Here is a 17,892-nt window from a genome sequence, read left to right on the forward strand (position 1 = left end):
CGCCCTCAGCGACTACGCTGGCTTCGGGCTCCCCTCCCCCCACGAAGGGTAGGAGTTCGAATCCCAGTGCTGGCGTTAGGGATTCTTAAGCGTGACGTCGTGGTGGTGGGTCCTGCGCTAGCGTCACCCCGGGTTTACCTCCTCGGCCGTTGGCCATGCGGGGGGTTCCCGGGTTACCAAAAAAAAAAAAAAACTAATGCATTAGACTAAAAATAGCGAAGATGAAAACCACCGGACCTTGAGCAATGAGATTTTTTGTCACAAAATCGTAATTCAGCTTTTCACGTTGCTCCAACGAACATGTAGGCTCCAATTAATTTGATATGGAGTCAAAGAGATTCGATCATAAATTTAAAACATATTCAAGAACTTGAAGAGACAGATTAAAAGGCAAAAGGACACCAGAAGTACCACAACTTGTGTACGGAAATCACTTTGGTGCTATAACTTTTTTTTGGAACACTTTGGTGCCAACTTTTTTTAAAAACGATCATTTTAGTGCCAATGCTGACGTGGCTCGCCGGAAATCCGATGTGGCGCTGACATGGCTCGCCGGAGAGGTCTAGTCAGCATTAAAAACCAAAAACGACGTCGTTTAGCTCGCTGACGTATACTTTTTTAGAAATTTTTTTTAAAATTATATAGAAAAAAAAAAACGTTGCAGTAGCGGCGAGGGAGCCCTCGCCGCTCCTGCCGCCAACCCACCACCGCTGGGAAGGGCCGGCGGTGGTGGGCGGAGTGGTCGGCGAGGTCGCCGGCCCCTGGCCGGGGCCCGGCGACCCTCGCCGAGACCCAGTGAGGGCCGGATCCGGCGAGGCGAGACCTCGCCGTCGCCGGGTCGCAACGGCGAGGTCTCGCCTCGCCTTGCTTGGCGGAGGCGAGGCGAGACCTCGCCGTCGCCCGGGTCGCGATGGCGAGGTCTCGCCTTGCCTCTCGCTCAGAAAGGCGAGGCCGACCTCGCCGTGGCGACCCAGCGACGGCGAGGTCTCGCCGCCCAAGAAAGGCGAGGCGACTCGCCGTCGCCCGGGTCGCGACGGCAAGGTCTCGCCTCGCCGGATCCGGCCCTTGTCGACCACTCCGCCCACCACCGCCGGCCCTTCCCGGCGGTGGTGGGTTGGCGACAGCAGCGGCGAGGGCTCCCTCGCCGCTGCTGCAACGTTTTTTTTTTTTAATTAAAAAATTCGAAAAAAGCCACCTAATTTCCATTAGGGGTGTGCAAACGGAACTGCCCGAACCGGGAACCGCCCGGACCGGACCGAACAGACACTATTTAGGCGGTTCTAAGGGGTGCCGGTCCGGTTCCCGGTTCCTAAAAGTGGAACCGGTGTCCGGGCGGTCCGGTTCCCGGTTCCATGGGGAACCGGACCGGACCGACCGGACCGGACCGACATATTTTTTCTTCAAAAAAATTAATAAAATGTAAACTAAATCCTAAGTGAACTTTATTGACATAAATTCTTTGATAAAAATTAGTAAAATGTGAACTAAACTCTAAGTGAACTTCATTGATATAAATTCATTGATAAAAATTAGTAAAATGTGAACTAAACCCTAAGTATTTGACCAAAAAAAAAACTAAATCCTAAGTGACCGGTTCCCAGTCCTAGGACCAAACGGTCCGATCCACGGTTCCCAAAATTGGGAACCAGTTCTCCCGGTCCGGTTCCCGGTTCCACTCGGAACCGGACCGGACCGGGAACCGATCACCCGTAATTTCCACGTGTACAAGTCAAATCATTTTTTTTTAATATAAATGCCAGGTCAGCTTTTTGGCCGGAGTCACTAAAGTGATCTATTTTCTTCCGATTTGACACCAAAGTGATCAGCAAAAAAGTTATGGCACCAAAGTGATCTCCGTACACAAGTTATGGCACTTCTGGTGTCCTTTTGCCCAGATTAAAAGTTCAAGAATTTGATTGTGAAACAAGTACGAACTCATATATCTAGAGTAAAGTTTTACCCAAAAGGAATGATAAACGGCATGTACGACACTAGATGCTGTTGAGTTCTATACTTCAAAAGGGAAGAAAGAACGTTAAGGAGGTTTTATCTTGTGATACTAGACAACTCTCCAAATCAAGTTCGCAATTAGCACCATCCTGTCACAACTTTAGAGCGTTTGTAAAGCTTAAGTTGTTTGGTGAAAGATTTAGAAACGTATTATCAATCTAAATGAGCATGTTATAAAAATAAAAAATGCCAATTACCCTCCTCACTTTTCAGCCAAAACTATAAAGTACTTACGTTTGGTCCTCCCGAATCTGAAATTCACAATATGCCTCGTAATTTCAAAACACAAAGTTTACGTATAATCGCAAAACTCACTATGAACCTGAGCCCATACGAATCACATTCATCGGAACTCTCAATCATATGATCTCACGTGCATAAAAGGGTTTAAATGATCAATGGTCGAGATAGATCTGCGTACGTAAAAAAATATTCCGATCACGGAGTGAATGTGAAAATATCAGTTTGGCACTGTTCAATGAGTACCAACTTTCTCAAGAGAGCATTCAATACTCTTGTCCACCACTTAGCCACGAAAGTATGCTTCTCCACAAGCGTCAATTCCGTGGGGACATGAAGAAGATCAAAGCCACCCTCTTTGCCCAGTCACATGGTGTTTGTGCAGAGGAAAGCCCCAAAAAACAAACGAAGTACCTCCGCGGTTACAGCTTTCTTTTGGCAGGAGTAAGAGGGAAGGCAATCTTGTGATTGCATTAAAATGGCAAACTCAACATGTGTGTTGTGTCATAAACCCTCACTCCATTGAAGAAACCCTTCGGCGCACCGGATATATGTGAGCCCAGTTTGAATGCGCCGTCCGATGATAGGATTCGGATCTCAGATCTTGCATGATCTAGGGGTAATTCCCTTAAAAACCCTCTATATTGAAGTTCAATCACAATCCTATTCTAAACTTTCTTTTTTTGTCTCGAAAAGAATCCTTAACTTTCGCTTTGTCCCAGATCTACCCGCATATCCAAAAGTCGACACTGGTTTGCTCAAGATTATCAACATCAGGAGGCTACTGTTGAGGTGAAGTTGTTGATGAAGATTGGATTTCTTGAATTGGCCCCGATGTTGATAATTTTGAAGAAACCAGTAGAGATTTTTGGACGCATTGACAGATTTGAGACTAAAGTGAAAGTTAAGGATTTTGTTTTACACAAGAAGAAGTTCGAGACGGAATTTGAATCAGACCTAAATGATTGGGGGTTCTTCAGGGAATTAGGCCCGTGATCTAACGGCGTGAACGAGCTGTGCTCGGACGCGTCGGGTGCACGAAATTCTCCCTCCGCCCCCACTGAACAAATGCATTTTGGCCAGCTGTCACCCTTTGTTTTCACTGCAGAAACCTAGTCACATATGTTGGCACCCACTTCTATGTGCTCTAACTCCCACCGCGATGGGCCATGCCCGGTTTTAGCCTCAACTTTCATCCTTGCCAATCGATGCACCCACGTACGATGTCCATTATTAAGGAAGAGATGATTGAACCGAGCGAGGGAAGGAGGAAAAGGTGGAAATGGTGGGACAGAAAGCTAACAGCCGTATATATCATTGTTTATCTCAATAGCCATCGCTCAAAATAGTATGTCCCACAATTTTTTTACAGATTTTTTCGCTAAAAAATAGTAGACGAAATGCGATTGGTAAACTAATCGATTAAAATCACCTACCCTGTTGTTAGTTAATACATCGGAAGACATTCTGAGGTGTCCGTGCCGATCCGATGCGGTGATATCGAGAACTCCGCCAAAAGATATCACAACGGGAAGCAGTGAATTCGGCCATGGCAAATATCATTTCGAGACTTCTAAAACATCTGGCATATTGTTCTAGCTAGTTGGAACGATAAGGCGTTTGGGATGAGGAGCGGGATCGGAATAAATCATCAATAATTGGAATTTATATATGATGTGCAGATTAAGACGTGAGGCGACAACTCATAATCAAAATGGGTATTATTATGAATTAAACCATAGCATAAATTGACAATAACAACAATGAGAAGATCAATGAAAATATATTCCAAGAGAAGCCAAAGCGAAAGAGAGGAAAAAGAGGAAGGAGAGAGAAACGTCTTGATTTAGCTGTTATCATTTCATATATTCCTCCCTTTATCAATCTTCTTTCTTTCCTGAGTAATTACCAATTCCTTTTCATCATCCTCACATATCTTCACATTGGCGCCATTCACCACCCTCCATCGATGGTTACTCGATGCCAATAGAAGGCTCTACTCCAGTTTCTGGCTCTTATAGCATGCTGCTGCTACATTTCTTTTATAACTTACATGATGAATTTCTAATGTTTTTAATTGGTGTTATAGCAGTCACGGTATGGTTCTTATGGGAGGTTTGGAAAAGCATGTGTCCACTACAAAAACTGCTTTTTTTTTAGTGGGTGCACTTTCTTTTTGTGATGTTCCCCCCTTCCATTAGCCCGAGCGTGGTCACTACAATCTTTCTCGTGACGAGGCACACCTTCTCTCGAAGCCATGCAGCTTTTTTGCCAAGTTCTTTAGAAAGAGTTGTGTCGTGTCCTTAAGTATTCTCTACTTACCTGCTTATGTCGTTTTCGGTTTTGGGTACAAGTATCATTTTGTTGAATGTTGCTCGAGTTTTTCCTATATGTATGGCATGGGTTACTTCATCATGTTGCACCCGGTACACGAACATTGACTCGAGGCAAGGTACCTAGCATCCTTGAACCGATACCCTCTTTCAACTGGCCTCGCTTCCTCCGGCCCTTTTTCTTACCAAAAGCATAAACAGGTTTCCTAGGAAAATATGTGGTCTAGTAGGAACAATTATAGGGTTTGAATTCATACTTTCCCGAGAATTAGTCTGTCTTTCTTGTTTTATTTGGTAGGTAAATTAGATGAAGCTAGTGAAATGGTTGCGACTTCAGAAACGAACAGTCAACTCTTTGCGTGTTAACCCCTAATCAAAATTTTTGGGATTGGAAAGTGAAATAAATCATTTCATTTACTAAAAGTTCCTTTTCAGCACAAGACTCGTGAATTCACATTCCAAATTGTATGATTTCGGCTTAGTTCAAAGAAATAATCAATTAAATGGAGATGGATAAAGAATTGAAATCTGGCTCTCGCATAACGCCAAAAACCAATAAAAAAAAATTTAACCTATTCGATAAAGAGATTACGTGATTAAGTACAACGTTACTATAAATCGGTGAGTAGTTCTAGAGATTTCGAACTTGTTTAAAAACTTTTGACTTTTATTAGCGAGCGACCTCAAGGCACTACAGCATTTAAACAAGTTTTAACGATTTCAATGTGTCAGTACTTTCATATTGTGAGTAACCCTCGCATTAAATTGTGAATTTTTCTAGTTATGCATACTAAATCAGAATGTCTTTTCCAAGATATTTTGAGGGAGATTGGGAACAGACATATCTCGAGCAATAATTGAAATGGTGGTGGGGACTGGGGAGACCCAGAGGAGGGAGGGTTGAAAAAGTGCTTGTTGAGAGAACAAGGACTGACAGCAACAATAAAGAAGGTCGCGTGGGTGTTGCAGTGGGGGGGGGGGGGGGAGTCATGTCCTGAGGGCATCAGCAGCAGCAGCAGCAGCAGCAGCAGAAGCAGCAGCAGCCGTGGGTTTCGATGGAATCGAAATTTTGGGGTACACACTTCAATGGAGACACCCCAACCACCCATCATGCTTGCTCCGGTGGGAGCATCACCTACCATTCCATTGTCTCATCGTCAGCGTCCTCCTCCCTCAATGATTCTTGCCATGATTCCATCAGACACTGTGCAAAAGCACTTGTTGGAGCAGGCTGTAAAGCAGGCTCCGGGGTTTTCGACGTGTCGTTTTTCTCGTGCTATGCGTGACCGATGTATCTGGAATCAAGGCGTTTTTCGTATTATTAAGTATGGTTGACGAGCGCCCCAGAAATGCTCGTTAACATAATTCATTGTGGTATTAGTAAAGATAGTCGATTTACATAAAGGTTTGTGGTGATAAGCGATCTTACCATCAACGGCGATGGTTAATCCGATGCAGAAGATCAATATGGAAACGAGATAGAAAGAGTGTCTGATACCTTTTGACGACGAGGAAGTGACATGCGAATAAAAGAAGTTTCGGTATTTTACGTCAAATATATCCCTAGAAAGAAAATGCGGACTATGGTCCATTCATTTCCACAATGCAAATAATTGTGAAAATGAGACCGTCGATTGCGACAACGATTAAAAAATAGAAACCGATAGTGATGAACATGTAAGTTCTAATCCCAAGGAATCTAATGATTATATAGGTCTAACTAAGGGTTCATTTGTTTGAAGAAATACTATTTCTGGGAAATTACTTTCTAACTTTCCGATATTTAGATGACGAAAAACTAATTGATTTACGAAAAACATTTTCCATGGACCGAAAATAACAAGTTTAGATTGGGGGAAAACAAGTTCCCCTTCTGATAATAAAGAAATCACTTTCCCTAAACCATTAAACAAATGAGAAAAAATAATTTTTCTTGAAAATGATTTCCATGAAAAATATATATTTTTTTCTATCACGAAATTTTCAGTGAAAGAAACGCACCCTAAATAACCGTGACTATGTTCGGGCAAGAAATTGATCATTGTTTGCATGATATGCATGCCATATTGTTAAAAGATATGATTGAAGTAATAGAGCCTATGTTTGATTTACTCTTACGAAAAAATTATGCCAAAAGTGCCAAAATCATTCATTGTACTGTGTATCGTGTAGTACTAAAGCTTTATGAACGGCCATTTATGCTCTGAAACATGAAAAATCAAGATACATGTGAAACGGATTTATTACTCGACTCGCCGGAAAGAGCATTTGCGCAACTCGCCGGAGCCGAGTTCTTCTCGGTAGGGGAGAATGATGCAGAACCAGATCCATACCGAGATTCCTTCTAAATTAATTTTTTCTTTTTTCTTCGATTAACTGTCATCTTATTACTAATTATACTATAATTGTAACTTTTTCCCCTCATTCCCTTCCCTTTCTTGCTATCACGTTTCTCCCTCCTTTCTATGATTCTCAAGCAGTCTTTTCGTACACGCTTCCCCCCTTTATTAATGTAGTTTTCTTTTCACTACAAAATGTGTTTCCGTTTAGTGAATTTGAGGTAAATTTAGATGAAAAAGTTAGGAAAAAAAAAAAGACTAAAGAGAAGACAAAAGCTGGGGTTAAAATTTTGAAATGAACCAACCCAAAATCATCATTACATTTGGTCTAATTTCGCTTTTCCTCGGTCCATGTGAACTCGATCTAGTTTAGTTTGGTGTCCAAACCTATGTTCAACAGGTCGACCTCGCACGTCGCAAGGTTACCCCAACATCGAGAACTCTAATGAGACATTACATATTAAACTCGAGACTAAATAATTTTTCTTTTTTGTCCGTCTCCCTCTAACTCTCCTCTCTCTTTCTCAGACTACTATTCTTCCTCTCTGCAGAGCGTAGGAGTCGAACCCCACACCTGGAACTAAATCTCCCCGCCCGATCCAAGACTAAAGAATTGAATCGTATGCAACTTTAGGAAAAGGGTTTTTGTTTCTTTTCCTTGTGGGGGGGAAACAAGACACTCAACCTGTTGTTTCCCACTTTTTGAGACACGAATTGGGGTTGTCCACAGCTATCAAATATGGTGAAATGCGCAGGTTCGGTCGTTGTCATTGTTGGGTGGAACGCAACATGGTCCTTTGGATGATTCTGTGGTCCAATACAATCCCTCGCTGCCCCCACCCCCCACCCCTCAATTCGACCCATTTCCCTCACGTTGTCGTCTCTTCTCACACACACCCAAGACACAAGATAAGGTTTTCATTGAAGGTGGTGAAATTCACTCACGGGGGACCTTTTCGCTTTAGGGCGGTGCTCTTTCCACGTCCTCCTCTATCTATCGAAGCGAATTCAATCGATTGAACACAACACATTGGTCGAACTCATACTCGAGCCGAGCTAAAGGGTACAAGAGCACTACTTTTTGTTTTATCGTCTCATTCAATCATCTTTGTCGTTGCCGCTTCTTTCTTGTTCTACTTAACAGGAGAAGTCCTAAATCTCTTGTATAGAGTAGATTTTGGTATCGCGAGTTTTCGACCGCTCATTTAAGCGAAGAAACTTTTCGAAATAACTCAATCGAGTGTCGTCGGTGACGACCTCGGCATAAAATATCGCGTGACCTTCGTGTACAATAAACTTGTTCAATGTGGGCGCCACTGGGGAAATATTTCTCCTAAGATCCACGTCATTTTGCGGTACATTTAGTAATGAGTATCTATATCTCGGTAAAAAGAAACGAGCTATTCATGATTAAATAGGCCTTCTTTTTAGGCTTGTAAGTACCTAATGAAGCTCTTGTTCATTAGAAGAATCTCATAGGCTCTGTGAGGATTGATGAGCCCCTGAATTTCTCTGCGTTTTCCAGCGTTCCACGGGAAAAGCAAAAGGAAAGGCTTCTGCTTGAGTTTTCGTGGACAACTTTGTTGAGATTCGCTCTCGAGGTCCGTTTGCCTCGCGAAAAAAGGGTTTGCAAGGAGTGAATGCTTCCGGTATCTTTGGATCTATATTTTGCAAAACAGATAGGGGAAATCGATAAAGATCGCATATTGTATACACTGGATGGATCAGCTGGCGGGGAGGTGCGTCTAGTGGTTTGTGCGACCACAGGATGCCGCTTAAGCTTTTAAGGGAATGTTCGATAGGATGACCATAAGGTCAGGTGATGCTCCGTGGCCGAATGGTTAAACATCGGTATGTTCATAAAATGAGTGTGGGTAAGAAGAGAATGCCCCATTCGATATGCAGGCTTTGAGAGAAGATGATAAAACTAGAAATTAATCTGTTCGGTAAGAGGTCGAAGTTTGCTTCGATCGAGGATAAGATGAGAGAAGGTCGCTTGGGCGGTTTGACCATGTTAAGACGAAGACCTTCGGACGCTCCGATGAAGAGATTCGAGTAAGCGACCGAAAAGCGATGGAAAACATAGGCAAAAAGCATGACGAGAGAAGACCTAGAAGGTTATGGAAAGAGACAGCAAGGACAGATCATTTCGAGATTATCAAGTTTTTAGCGGCGTAATACGATCCATATAGCCCGACTTCACTTATCGGGATAAAGCTAGATCTATACTGTTGTTGGTTTAATACTTTCTTCCCACGCATAGCGCCTGAGGACCATTCTACCATTTAGAAAGAAACGTTATCTTCAAGTCGCAGAAGATTGCATAGCGTTCCTCATTATCACTAATAATCATTCACTTTACTAAATTAATGTGCGAAATTAATTTAAAAACACAAAAAGGGTCATTTTAACCTGCAATAAAAAGTTCCCTTCTTTTTTAGGTTTGGATTTATTTTTAAGGTAGTGCTTTCCCTGATAAGTGATAAAAAAAAAAATTTCCATTGAATGACAGTTTTGTCAAATTAACATATGTAGAAAACAATTTCTAACCTATTTTGGACACAAATTACATCAGAAAAAAATATTTTGTTCTCCGTGAGCAAATCTTTGTAAATATAAGAAAACAACAAAATTTAAAATGAAATCGTATGTCCGTGTTTATAATCAAGAAATGCCATTTTACGATTTATTGTTACAAAACACCAAAAAAGATGTTCAATGTAGTCCATACACCACATTGCACATTGAGTTAAAGTTGAGATATCACATTTAATAAATTAAAAGTTCATGGACCATTTCGTACATTGGGCCAAAGTTCATAAAGTATTTGTGGCAACTCACAATGTTCTAACAGCAAAAGATAATCAAATTAAACTTCGCTGAAACAAATGGATTAGAGGGGACCATCGAGTTTTCCTCCATCGAGTGTTACCGTTCAATTTCCGCGATCTCTAGGCTTACATCTTCATGAAGTTCCGAAGACTTTTTATTTTCTCCGTGGAGACTCATAGGAAGTACCTGGAACGTCTGCAGAACTTGAGGCGATATCAGCGGGACATGATGGAATGGCTAGCGAGGGTCCTTACACTCCGATTCATAGTATGTTCGACGTGCAGATTTGCCGAGTACAGGGTTACATCATCTCCACAAAAGATCTTCTTAGAATGGGTGAGTCCGTCACCATGATCACGGTAAAGAGCCAATCGAATACGATGCCCCTGCTTCGGGAGTCGACACAGAAAGTTCATTTTCCGGGACTAGCACGACTCAAACATCTAACCGCTCGATGAGAAATCAATCCCGAGCAAAGACTTCATCTAACCGCAACTACCATTTCGATAGTAATTTCCTTTTTCTTCTTCTTTTTTTTCCCCGTCTTACCAATAACGGGACGTCCGATCCAATAGAATTTCCAATTATCTCCGCTAATCGTGCATCCGATTAATTTCATTAATCGTGTCGGTCCTTCCCGATCAATGCACGCGATTCAGCCACCACCGACGTCTAAGATCACCATACCGACAAACCGTACCGATACAAAAGATTCAAATCCAGATCATAGGAGCCCGATGTGTCAATAATCTCCCGGGACTCGGTATTCATCACCTCCGTCGATCTTGTTGGGGGGGGTGGTTTTTTAACCCGGGCTTTACACGTGGATCACACGAAAAAAAAATAATGTCGAGGGATTGGATCCGGTTGGACAAAAAAAATTTCGTCCATCGGACATAAGTTCTTTTATAATATTATCATGATGCTGTGCAGTAATGCTCGGGGTTCAAAGATGCTCTCCTCCTCCTCCACCAATTTCTTCTCGTTTTCCACCCAATCTCTCTCTCTCTCTCTCTCTCTCTCTCTCTCTCCCGCATCACGTGACCCGCCTCCTCTTCTCCCATTCTAGAGAGAGAAAGCCGAGCGGAACTGCGAGCTAAAGAACAAAAAACGAGCAAGAACAAGAACCCCCCCACCCCCCAAAGCCCAAAGCCTCTTCTCCATCACTCTTTAGCTCCCTTCCCTTCTCTACCCTCTCTCTCTCTCTGCGCCTGCTGTCTCTGCTTGTGTCTAGTGTCTGTGCATGAGCGGTGCGGTCACTGCTTCTTTCTGAACAGGGGGGGGGGGGGGGGGTCGAGAGAGACAGAGAGAAGAGAGACAGAGATAGAGATCAGGGGCATCTCCCTTTCTGCTTCGGTTTTTTCCTCTGCACTGTTTCTTGAGAGTTAGAAAGAGAGAGACAGAAAGAGGGTGTGTGTGTGTGTGTGTGTGGCCGGGGGTGTGTTCTGAAGGGATATATAAAGGGGGGGGAGTCTTGAGACAGGGTCGTTTGTTTTTAAAGAAATGCAGCAGCACCTGATGCAGATGCAGCCCATGATGGCCGCCGCTTATTATCCTAACAACGTCACCACCGATCACATTCAACAGGTCCTCCCTCTCTGTGTGTTCTTTTTCTTCCCTAGTCGTTTCTCCCCTTTCTTTGTTCGCTTCTCTTCTTCGGTTTCCCCGCGAAATCTCCTGTTTTTGCTCGTACCCTTTTGCTCTTTTTCGTTTTTTCTAGGGTCAGCTTGTCATTTTCGTTGTGGTACTTCTTTCGATTTTTTTGTCCTAGAGGCGTGTTGCAATATTGGGTATTTCCTGTTGGTGCGTCTGATTGGTGGGTAATCTGAGCTCTTCCGATCTTTTTGTATTTTTTAAGCTAGCTGAGTAGTGAGTACCGAGGTTACTTTTGGTTTGGTATGTCTCATCGTTTATCTGGACATCATGTTTGTGTTTTGGTCCCTCAGACATTACTCAAGTTCTCTCTCCGGCTATAAAAAAAGGCAAAAAGAACTTTTTTTTTGTTTGTTTGGGTTGTTTAGATGATGGGTTGATAAGGTCGAAAGTTGTAGTGTGATTAATTTTTATACTTGCTTAAAGAGTATGTTTTTGTCTGGGATTTTGATGTGAGCAATAATCAGTTTTATATATATTGTCGGCTGGGTTACTGATATTTATGCATCTGCTTGCGTGTGATGTAAATTTTGGCTGTCTCGTGTTGGTGATGATTGATGAACCATTAAAATATGTGTCTATAGAGCTAGAAGCTGATCTTGGTTTTTCGTTTTGGTACCTATGCTTCACATGGTTCATTTGCACGACTTGCTCTATTTTGTTAGTGTCTATTTCAACCACATGGTTCTTTGCATCAACTTAGGACCTTTCTTCTTTGGTGATTGACTGATTACATGGCATTGACATCTCTGGGACCACAAGATTTGTTTATGAAAGTCTACTTTCCTTGTTCTTGAATAACAAAAAAGCACCTAGTTCTTCGGCTGGTTCATTTGTAATTTTGGCAGCAGCTTTTTAAAAAGGAGGGAAAGTGTGTTGGTACAAATAAATTAGATGCTCCGTAGTTCAGACAAGGCAATTGTTGGGGTTTCTCTGGAATCTAAGTTTATTTTGCTTTGGACAAGTGCTGGCCAAAATGGACACACGACTCCTGAAACTCTGAGATGGCTCAGTCATATATGATAGAATTGAGCATCAGCCCATCTCAAATATGCATGATGTCCAAAGCAATGAAAGCACAAGAAATAGTGAGCATGTTCTACTGGGACGTCATAGATGGTTAGGTCAGCACGGACATATTACTATTCTTCCCAAATACATTTAATATCGACATATGTTGTGCCTTGCAAATGTAAGTTCTCTTTCCACAAGTCAGTAATAATAGATTCTGATCCGTCTTTTCTCAATAAGAGCAGCTGATATTAGTTGGAAGATTTTGGAAGTCTATCTGACTATGAAACAAATACATGTTAATTTTTACCGGTGGAACTTCCTTGATTTCCCGGCAGTCTCCCTTTTCCTTCATTTTATCAGCATGGAAGTTTCCGTTACATAAATTGGTTTTTATTTGTCCGTTGGGTTTGCTCTACTACATTTTTGGTTCTTATCTTTGCAATATTTGGAAATGTGCAGTATTTGGACGAGAACAAGTCGCTGATTTTGAAGATCGTTGAGAGCCAAAACTGTGGGAAGCTGAGCGAATGTGCAGAGTGAGACTTAATAACTTGATCTCCTTTTAAGTTTCCTAACGGTTTTGCTTATCTTTGACACTATAATTTTGCATTCTGCCAGCCGCGTGTATTCCAGCTCGGGGTATCTGAACACGTTTTTAGTCTTTTGCACGTGAATCTGAACATTTTGGAAGTCTTTGTCGGGAGAATAAGAGACGCTGCTATTCTCTAAATAGCTTCTCGCGACTTCTCATGTCTTCCTCAAGTTCTGTAGCTACCGAGTTTTATTACAATTATCATGTAAAATTGTGATGTAGTCGCGTTCCGGACCAATTAGTAGGACAAGTTTTCCCAATACGAACTATAGTTACCATTTCTTCTTCATGATGAGCTTGCATTTTCACACATTTACTCTCGACGGCGGGTTCTTTTGGAAAGATATTTATTTGCTTATTTTAACTTTCAAAGCCTCTCACGATTATCAAGAACTTCCTCAAGACGTTGGTGCATTGGTACTCATCCGTGAAGACTGGGCCCCCTATATTCTTGTTTGTTGATATGCAAGAGGGGAATTGTGTTTTTTCACACTTTAGTTATGCTCAATATCTGAGTCGTTAATGGTAGAAGTAAGCTCACTTGGCTATGGGATGCATGCAATCAAAATTTTTTCTTCTGGGTTTCTCCATAAGTCGCGGAACTTTGGCCAACGATAATTTAGCCATTTTGGTTGCATTTTGCAGAAACCAGGCTAAGCTCCAGAGAAACCTCATGTACCTCGCTGCCATTGCTGATTCTCAACCTCAGCCACCAAGTTTGCATTCTCAGGTTAGTACCTTCTCCTTCATGAGAATTCAGTATGTAGTCAATGCTTCTTTAAGGATTTTGCAGATGAGCCTCAGGACTGAGAAAACTAGATGTTTCGGTGGGTGCTTTGGTTTCCTAGAAACTATAAGTTTGTCATCTTTGTTTCCTTACTGCGGTATCCATGTTGCATATGGGCTTGTTGCTTCTTTCTCATGCCATGGGGAGAGAGAGATTTCAATTGCAATTTTGGTGGAATTTAAGGTAATCTGGACTGTTAGATTTTAAAACCATTTTCACTAAATATTATCATCTTGAGAGATCCTCTCAAGCATGCGTGTGCAGTGAATTCATGTGCATTGAATGTATTCTTTTTGGTGATATTCTGGTCCAGATAAATTATTGTGCATTCAATGTTCTTTTTTCGTGATATTGTGGTCCAGAGTGGCATTACTTTGGGTAACATCCTAAGTAGCCAGTTATGCTCTGAGTCTATCTGTTCTCTTTCCTGTCTTGTGAAAGCATAAGCTACAATTGACACTCTTCCAATTCTTGCAAGATCCTTATTTTTTTCTTCACTATAACCTCAAACCCTCATTGTCCTCTGGCCACAAATTCCAAGATGTACCGGATTTGTCAATTGCCTCCTCTTGGCCCCGGTTTGACAGCCGTGTCATCAAGATTGTTCTCACTTCTCTGTCCCGGAGTGTCACTGTTCTAATTCTGCATCTGTTCCTCCCAATTTTACAATCACTGACCCTCTGTTCCTACCATGCAGTATCCCTCTAGTACCATTGCACAGCCTGGATCATACTATGTGCAGCACCAGCAAGCTCAGCCGATGACCCCACAGTCGCTCATGGCCGCTCGATCTTCCATGCTGTATACCCAGCAACAACCCTATCCCTCGTTGCACGGGCAGCTAAGCATGAGCTCTGGTGCTAGCTCAGGGCTGAACATTTTGCAAAGTGAGAGCAGCCACTCGGGAGGTAGTGGGGCCCTCGGAGGCGGAGGCTTCCCTGAGGGCTTACAGGTTGGCGGGAGAGGAATGGGGGGTGGGAACAAGCACGATGTGGGGAGTAGCAGCTCGGGTGAAGGACGAGGTAGCGGCATGGGCAGTGGTGGCCAGGGTGGAGCAGATGGCGGCGAGACCCTCTACATGAAAGCGGCGGACGATAATTGAGCGAGGGTGACAGCGAAACGAGCCGTATGGTCACTTTGTTTTGATCTCTGAACTTTGATGAGGTAGGGAAGCAAGAGGGGTAGAAGAACTTTGCTTCTTTTTGGTTTTTCTAGTTCCATGCAATGAAGGTCTTAAATCTTGCAGTCTGTTCAAGAGGCAGGCCATGCACTTCTATGTCAGCGTATCATGTAAATTTTGTAGGACAGTGCTCATGATGTTTGAAAAGTTGCCTGACCTCAATGAAATTCATGTGCTTCTTTTGACAGATCCAAATGGTGGTTTTAGTCGCATAATCAGCTATCCCGTGTCTATGACTCCATATATAATTGAAGGATTCTGTTAAAGAGTGCCTTCAGACTACTGATTAAACAATCATTCCAAGAAACTTTGTAGTTTCTGATACATTGTTTGTTGTCATGTTATGGGTGCATGAGTTTTGAGAATCGAACAATTCCACACATATTAAGTATGCATAACAAGTGTCTCGAGTCACTCATCGATAAGACGTATAACTTAAAAAGGTCAGTTTTGCAAGCTCTTTAGATGGATTAAAGCCTGGTTAAATGGATTAAAAGCTTCTGGAAGCTTGGATCAGCAGCTCCAAATGACCAGCTTAGCTTATTGTCAAAGATTGTCACGATTCATTTGATGTGCAGCCTATGAACTCGAAGTAAATGTTCTCCTGAGCATAACAGTTAATAATGCTCTCCGATCGCTTGATTCTGGATTAGCTGATCAATTTTACTTTATGTAGCACCGAATGTGATATTGTGATTTACTAAAACTAGGGTGCATCCTCAAATAGGTAGTTTTTTTTTGTCAGACTTAAATAGGTAGTTTCAAGATCTACTTTTTCTTTCCCTCTTAAAGTGCCGACAGATATGTGAGATGCTCTAAGCTCTCGGAGAAAAGGAAAGGGTATAAAGTCATATGATACCAGTTCCATAATTTGACGAATGTTGAGAGGCAAGCATCCTCTTTTCATCCTTTTTCTTTTATACCGGTGCCTCATCCTTGCTTCTCGGTTCATGGACGGTGCGGTGACGACGATGAGAGAGCAGAGAGAAAGAGAGAGAGATCTGAGGGCGAAGATGAGCGGTGGAGTGGATGACAAGCAACAGCGACCTTTGTTGGCTGAACGAGCGGCCGACTGTAGTGGTGATCGTCTTAGCAGTGGCTAGCAATGCTGTCCTCAGAGGTGGCTGGTTGGCGGGTTGGGGAGATACACAGAGCAGGAGGAGGTGGGAGTCGCATGGCCGTCGGATCGTGCCCGCAAGAGGACACGTGTCCTCCACCTGGGGTGGGGACTGGGTTTTATGGGAGGCTAATGATCCTTGTCTGAAAGTCTTCCGGACAAACCGAAATTACTAGAAGAAACAAACAAACAAGAACATAGGGTTGGCTGATTCGTCATGCTGTTTGATTCAATTGCTGCGTGCATTTCCTATAGGCTTAAACTGTTTGAAAATGCGCCAAACAATATATAATGTATAACTTAACACTCTCCCTCGCGTAGAACTGATCCCTTACGCAGGAGAGAATGAATGTGGACGTAATCACATCAATGTGATAGCAGGGGAAAATGGTAACAAACAATATAACAGTCTAGAAATTGTGAACCTTGACATGCGCACTTATACAGTGCTAGAAATTCATGCGGACAATTCGTTGGAAATTTAACGGAACAAGTAGAATGCGGACAATTTGCTAATCCTTCGGAAGAGATTCTTTCTAGGTTCTGATTATACCCCATGATCATAACCTGCGTCTTTCAAATAGCCAGTCAAAAGGAATAGCAGAAACAAATCTACTCACCCTTTGATCTTTGCCAACCAGCGACTCGAGGGCCATGCCTCTTTAATACCATGAAGCAGAATACGAATAGTTACCAAAATGAACTAACGGGCAAAGATTTCATTGAGTGCTATCCAGGACGCCAAACGCCATCATTTATGTCTGTACTCGAACCGACTAAATCATTCCTCATCGTCAGACGGTCAGTAAAATTCTTGAATGGAAGGGTTGAGGGTGCAGTAAATCTGTTTCCCACTTAGACTTTGATGAGCGTCACTATATGCTCAGAAATGAAGAAGATCATGTGCGTGGGAATAAGTACGTTGTATCGGTAAATGCAGACTGAAAGTTAATACCGAGTTTCTTCCGCTTCTGGTGAGTGCTGCGAAAGTAATGTTCGCATATCAGAATAAGAGATATGAGGGAAAGTAGTCAGGTATGTTCCACAACTTTGTAAATGTGCCCAGATGGAGTTTCCAGACTAAAACAGGAAAGGGAATTTAAAGCGCCTAACCGCCATTATCGCCATTACCGCCATTAACTTGATATGAACTTGCTCTATAGCAAAAGTTCTGAACTACTGTGATGCAACTTTCAAATATTTTCAAACTTGTCATTGCTAATTATTTATCATATAAATTATGTCCAGAATTCATATTCATCTAGTGGATCGCACATCAAGGGAAAACACACACTTATGGAACGGGGAAAGAGAACATATGCTTACCTATCCACGTGAGAAATTCGAGAATCAACTAATCAAAGGAAAAATCTCCACAAAGGTCGAGATCTTAACAAGAAAGGCTGCAGTGCCATGTCCCTTATTCTCTACAATGAGGAGCAATCTCACATCCAGGCCCCCCCTTCAGCATCTTCTCCTAGACTTAATACCGGTGAGGCGATGGCGAAGGAAAGGGTATATAGACCTTTCCTTAGGTTGGGTCGTACTGAAAAACTTCACCGATGTAATTTAGATGTAATCTGAAAGGCAAGCAAAATTGAAAGAATCTTGGCCGACGGGACTGAAACTGAGGAGAGAAGTGACTACAAGTAGAAGAGTAGAGTAGGAGAAGCAAATGCCAAGACCATACCTGATTTTAATGTAACATTTCGATGCATAGAAACATCATGAAACTGAATATATGGAGAATATATGCGGACCCTCCCTCCTGAGGGAATTTAACAACCCTTCAAGA

The 17,892-nt window shown here is 42.5% G+C and overlaps 1 protein-coding gene across 1 annotated transcript; it reads left to right on the forward strand.

The window, feature by feature from the left end:
• Positions 1-10,739: 10,739 nt before the first annotated feature.
• On the forward strand, positions 10,740-15,304 carry LOC115680988 (GRF1-interacting factor 1-like). Its single transcript, XM_030604832.2, has 4 exons — positions 10,740-11,341; positions 12,881-12,957; positions 13,659-13,743; positions 14,498-15,304. The coding sequence occupies exons 1-4, from the start codon at positions 11,258-11,260 to the stop codon at positions 14,900-14,902; spliced, it is 651 nt and encodes a 216-aa protein (XP_030460692.1). The 5' UTR covers positions 10,740-11,257; the 3' UTR covers positions 14,903-15,304.
• The last annotated feature ends 2,588 nt before the right edge of the window (positions 15,305-17,892 follow it).

Source organism: Syzygium oleosum, unplaced genomic scaffold (genome assembly GCF_021117445.2).
Source record: "Syzygium oleosum isolate NSW1041296 unplaced genomic scaffold, Sole_v2.1 Sole_v2.03, whole genome shotgun sequence".
NCBI lineage: Eukaryota > Viridiplantae > Streptophyta > Magnoliopsida > Myrtales > Myrtaceae > Syzygium > Syzygium oleosum.

Excerpts from the sequence above, each read along its gene's own strand:
- LOC115680988 (XM_030604832.2), top strand. The coding sequence starts at position 11,258 with ATGCAGCAGCACCTGATGCAGATGCAGCCCATGATGGCCGCCGCTTAT. Across the intron at positions 11,342-12,880 it reads CCACCGATCACATTCAACAG|TATTTGGACGAGAACAAGTC; the intron begins GTCCTCCCTCTC and ends GGAAATGTGCAG. Across the intron at positions 12,958-13,658 it reads AAGCTGAGCGAATGTGCAGA|AAACCAGGCTAAGCTCCAGA; the intron begins GTGAGACTTAAT and ends TGCATTTTGCAG.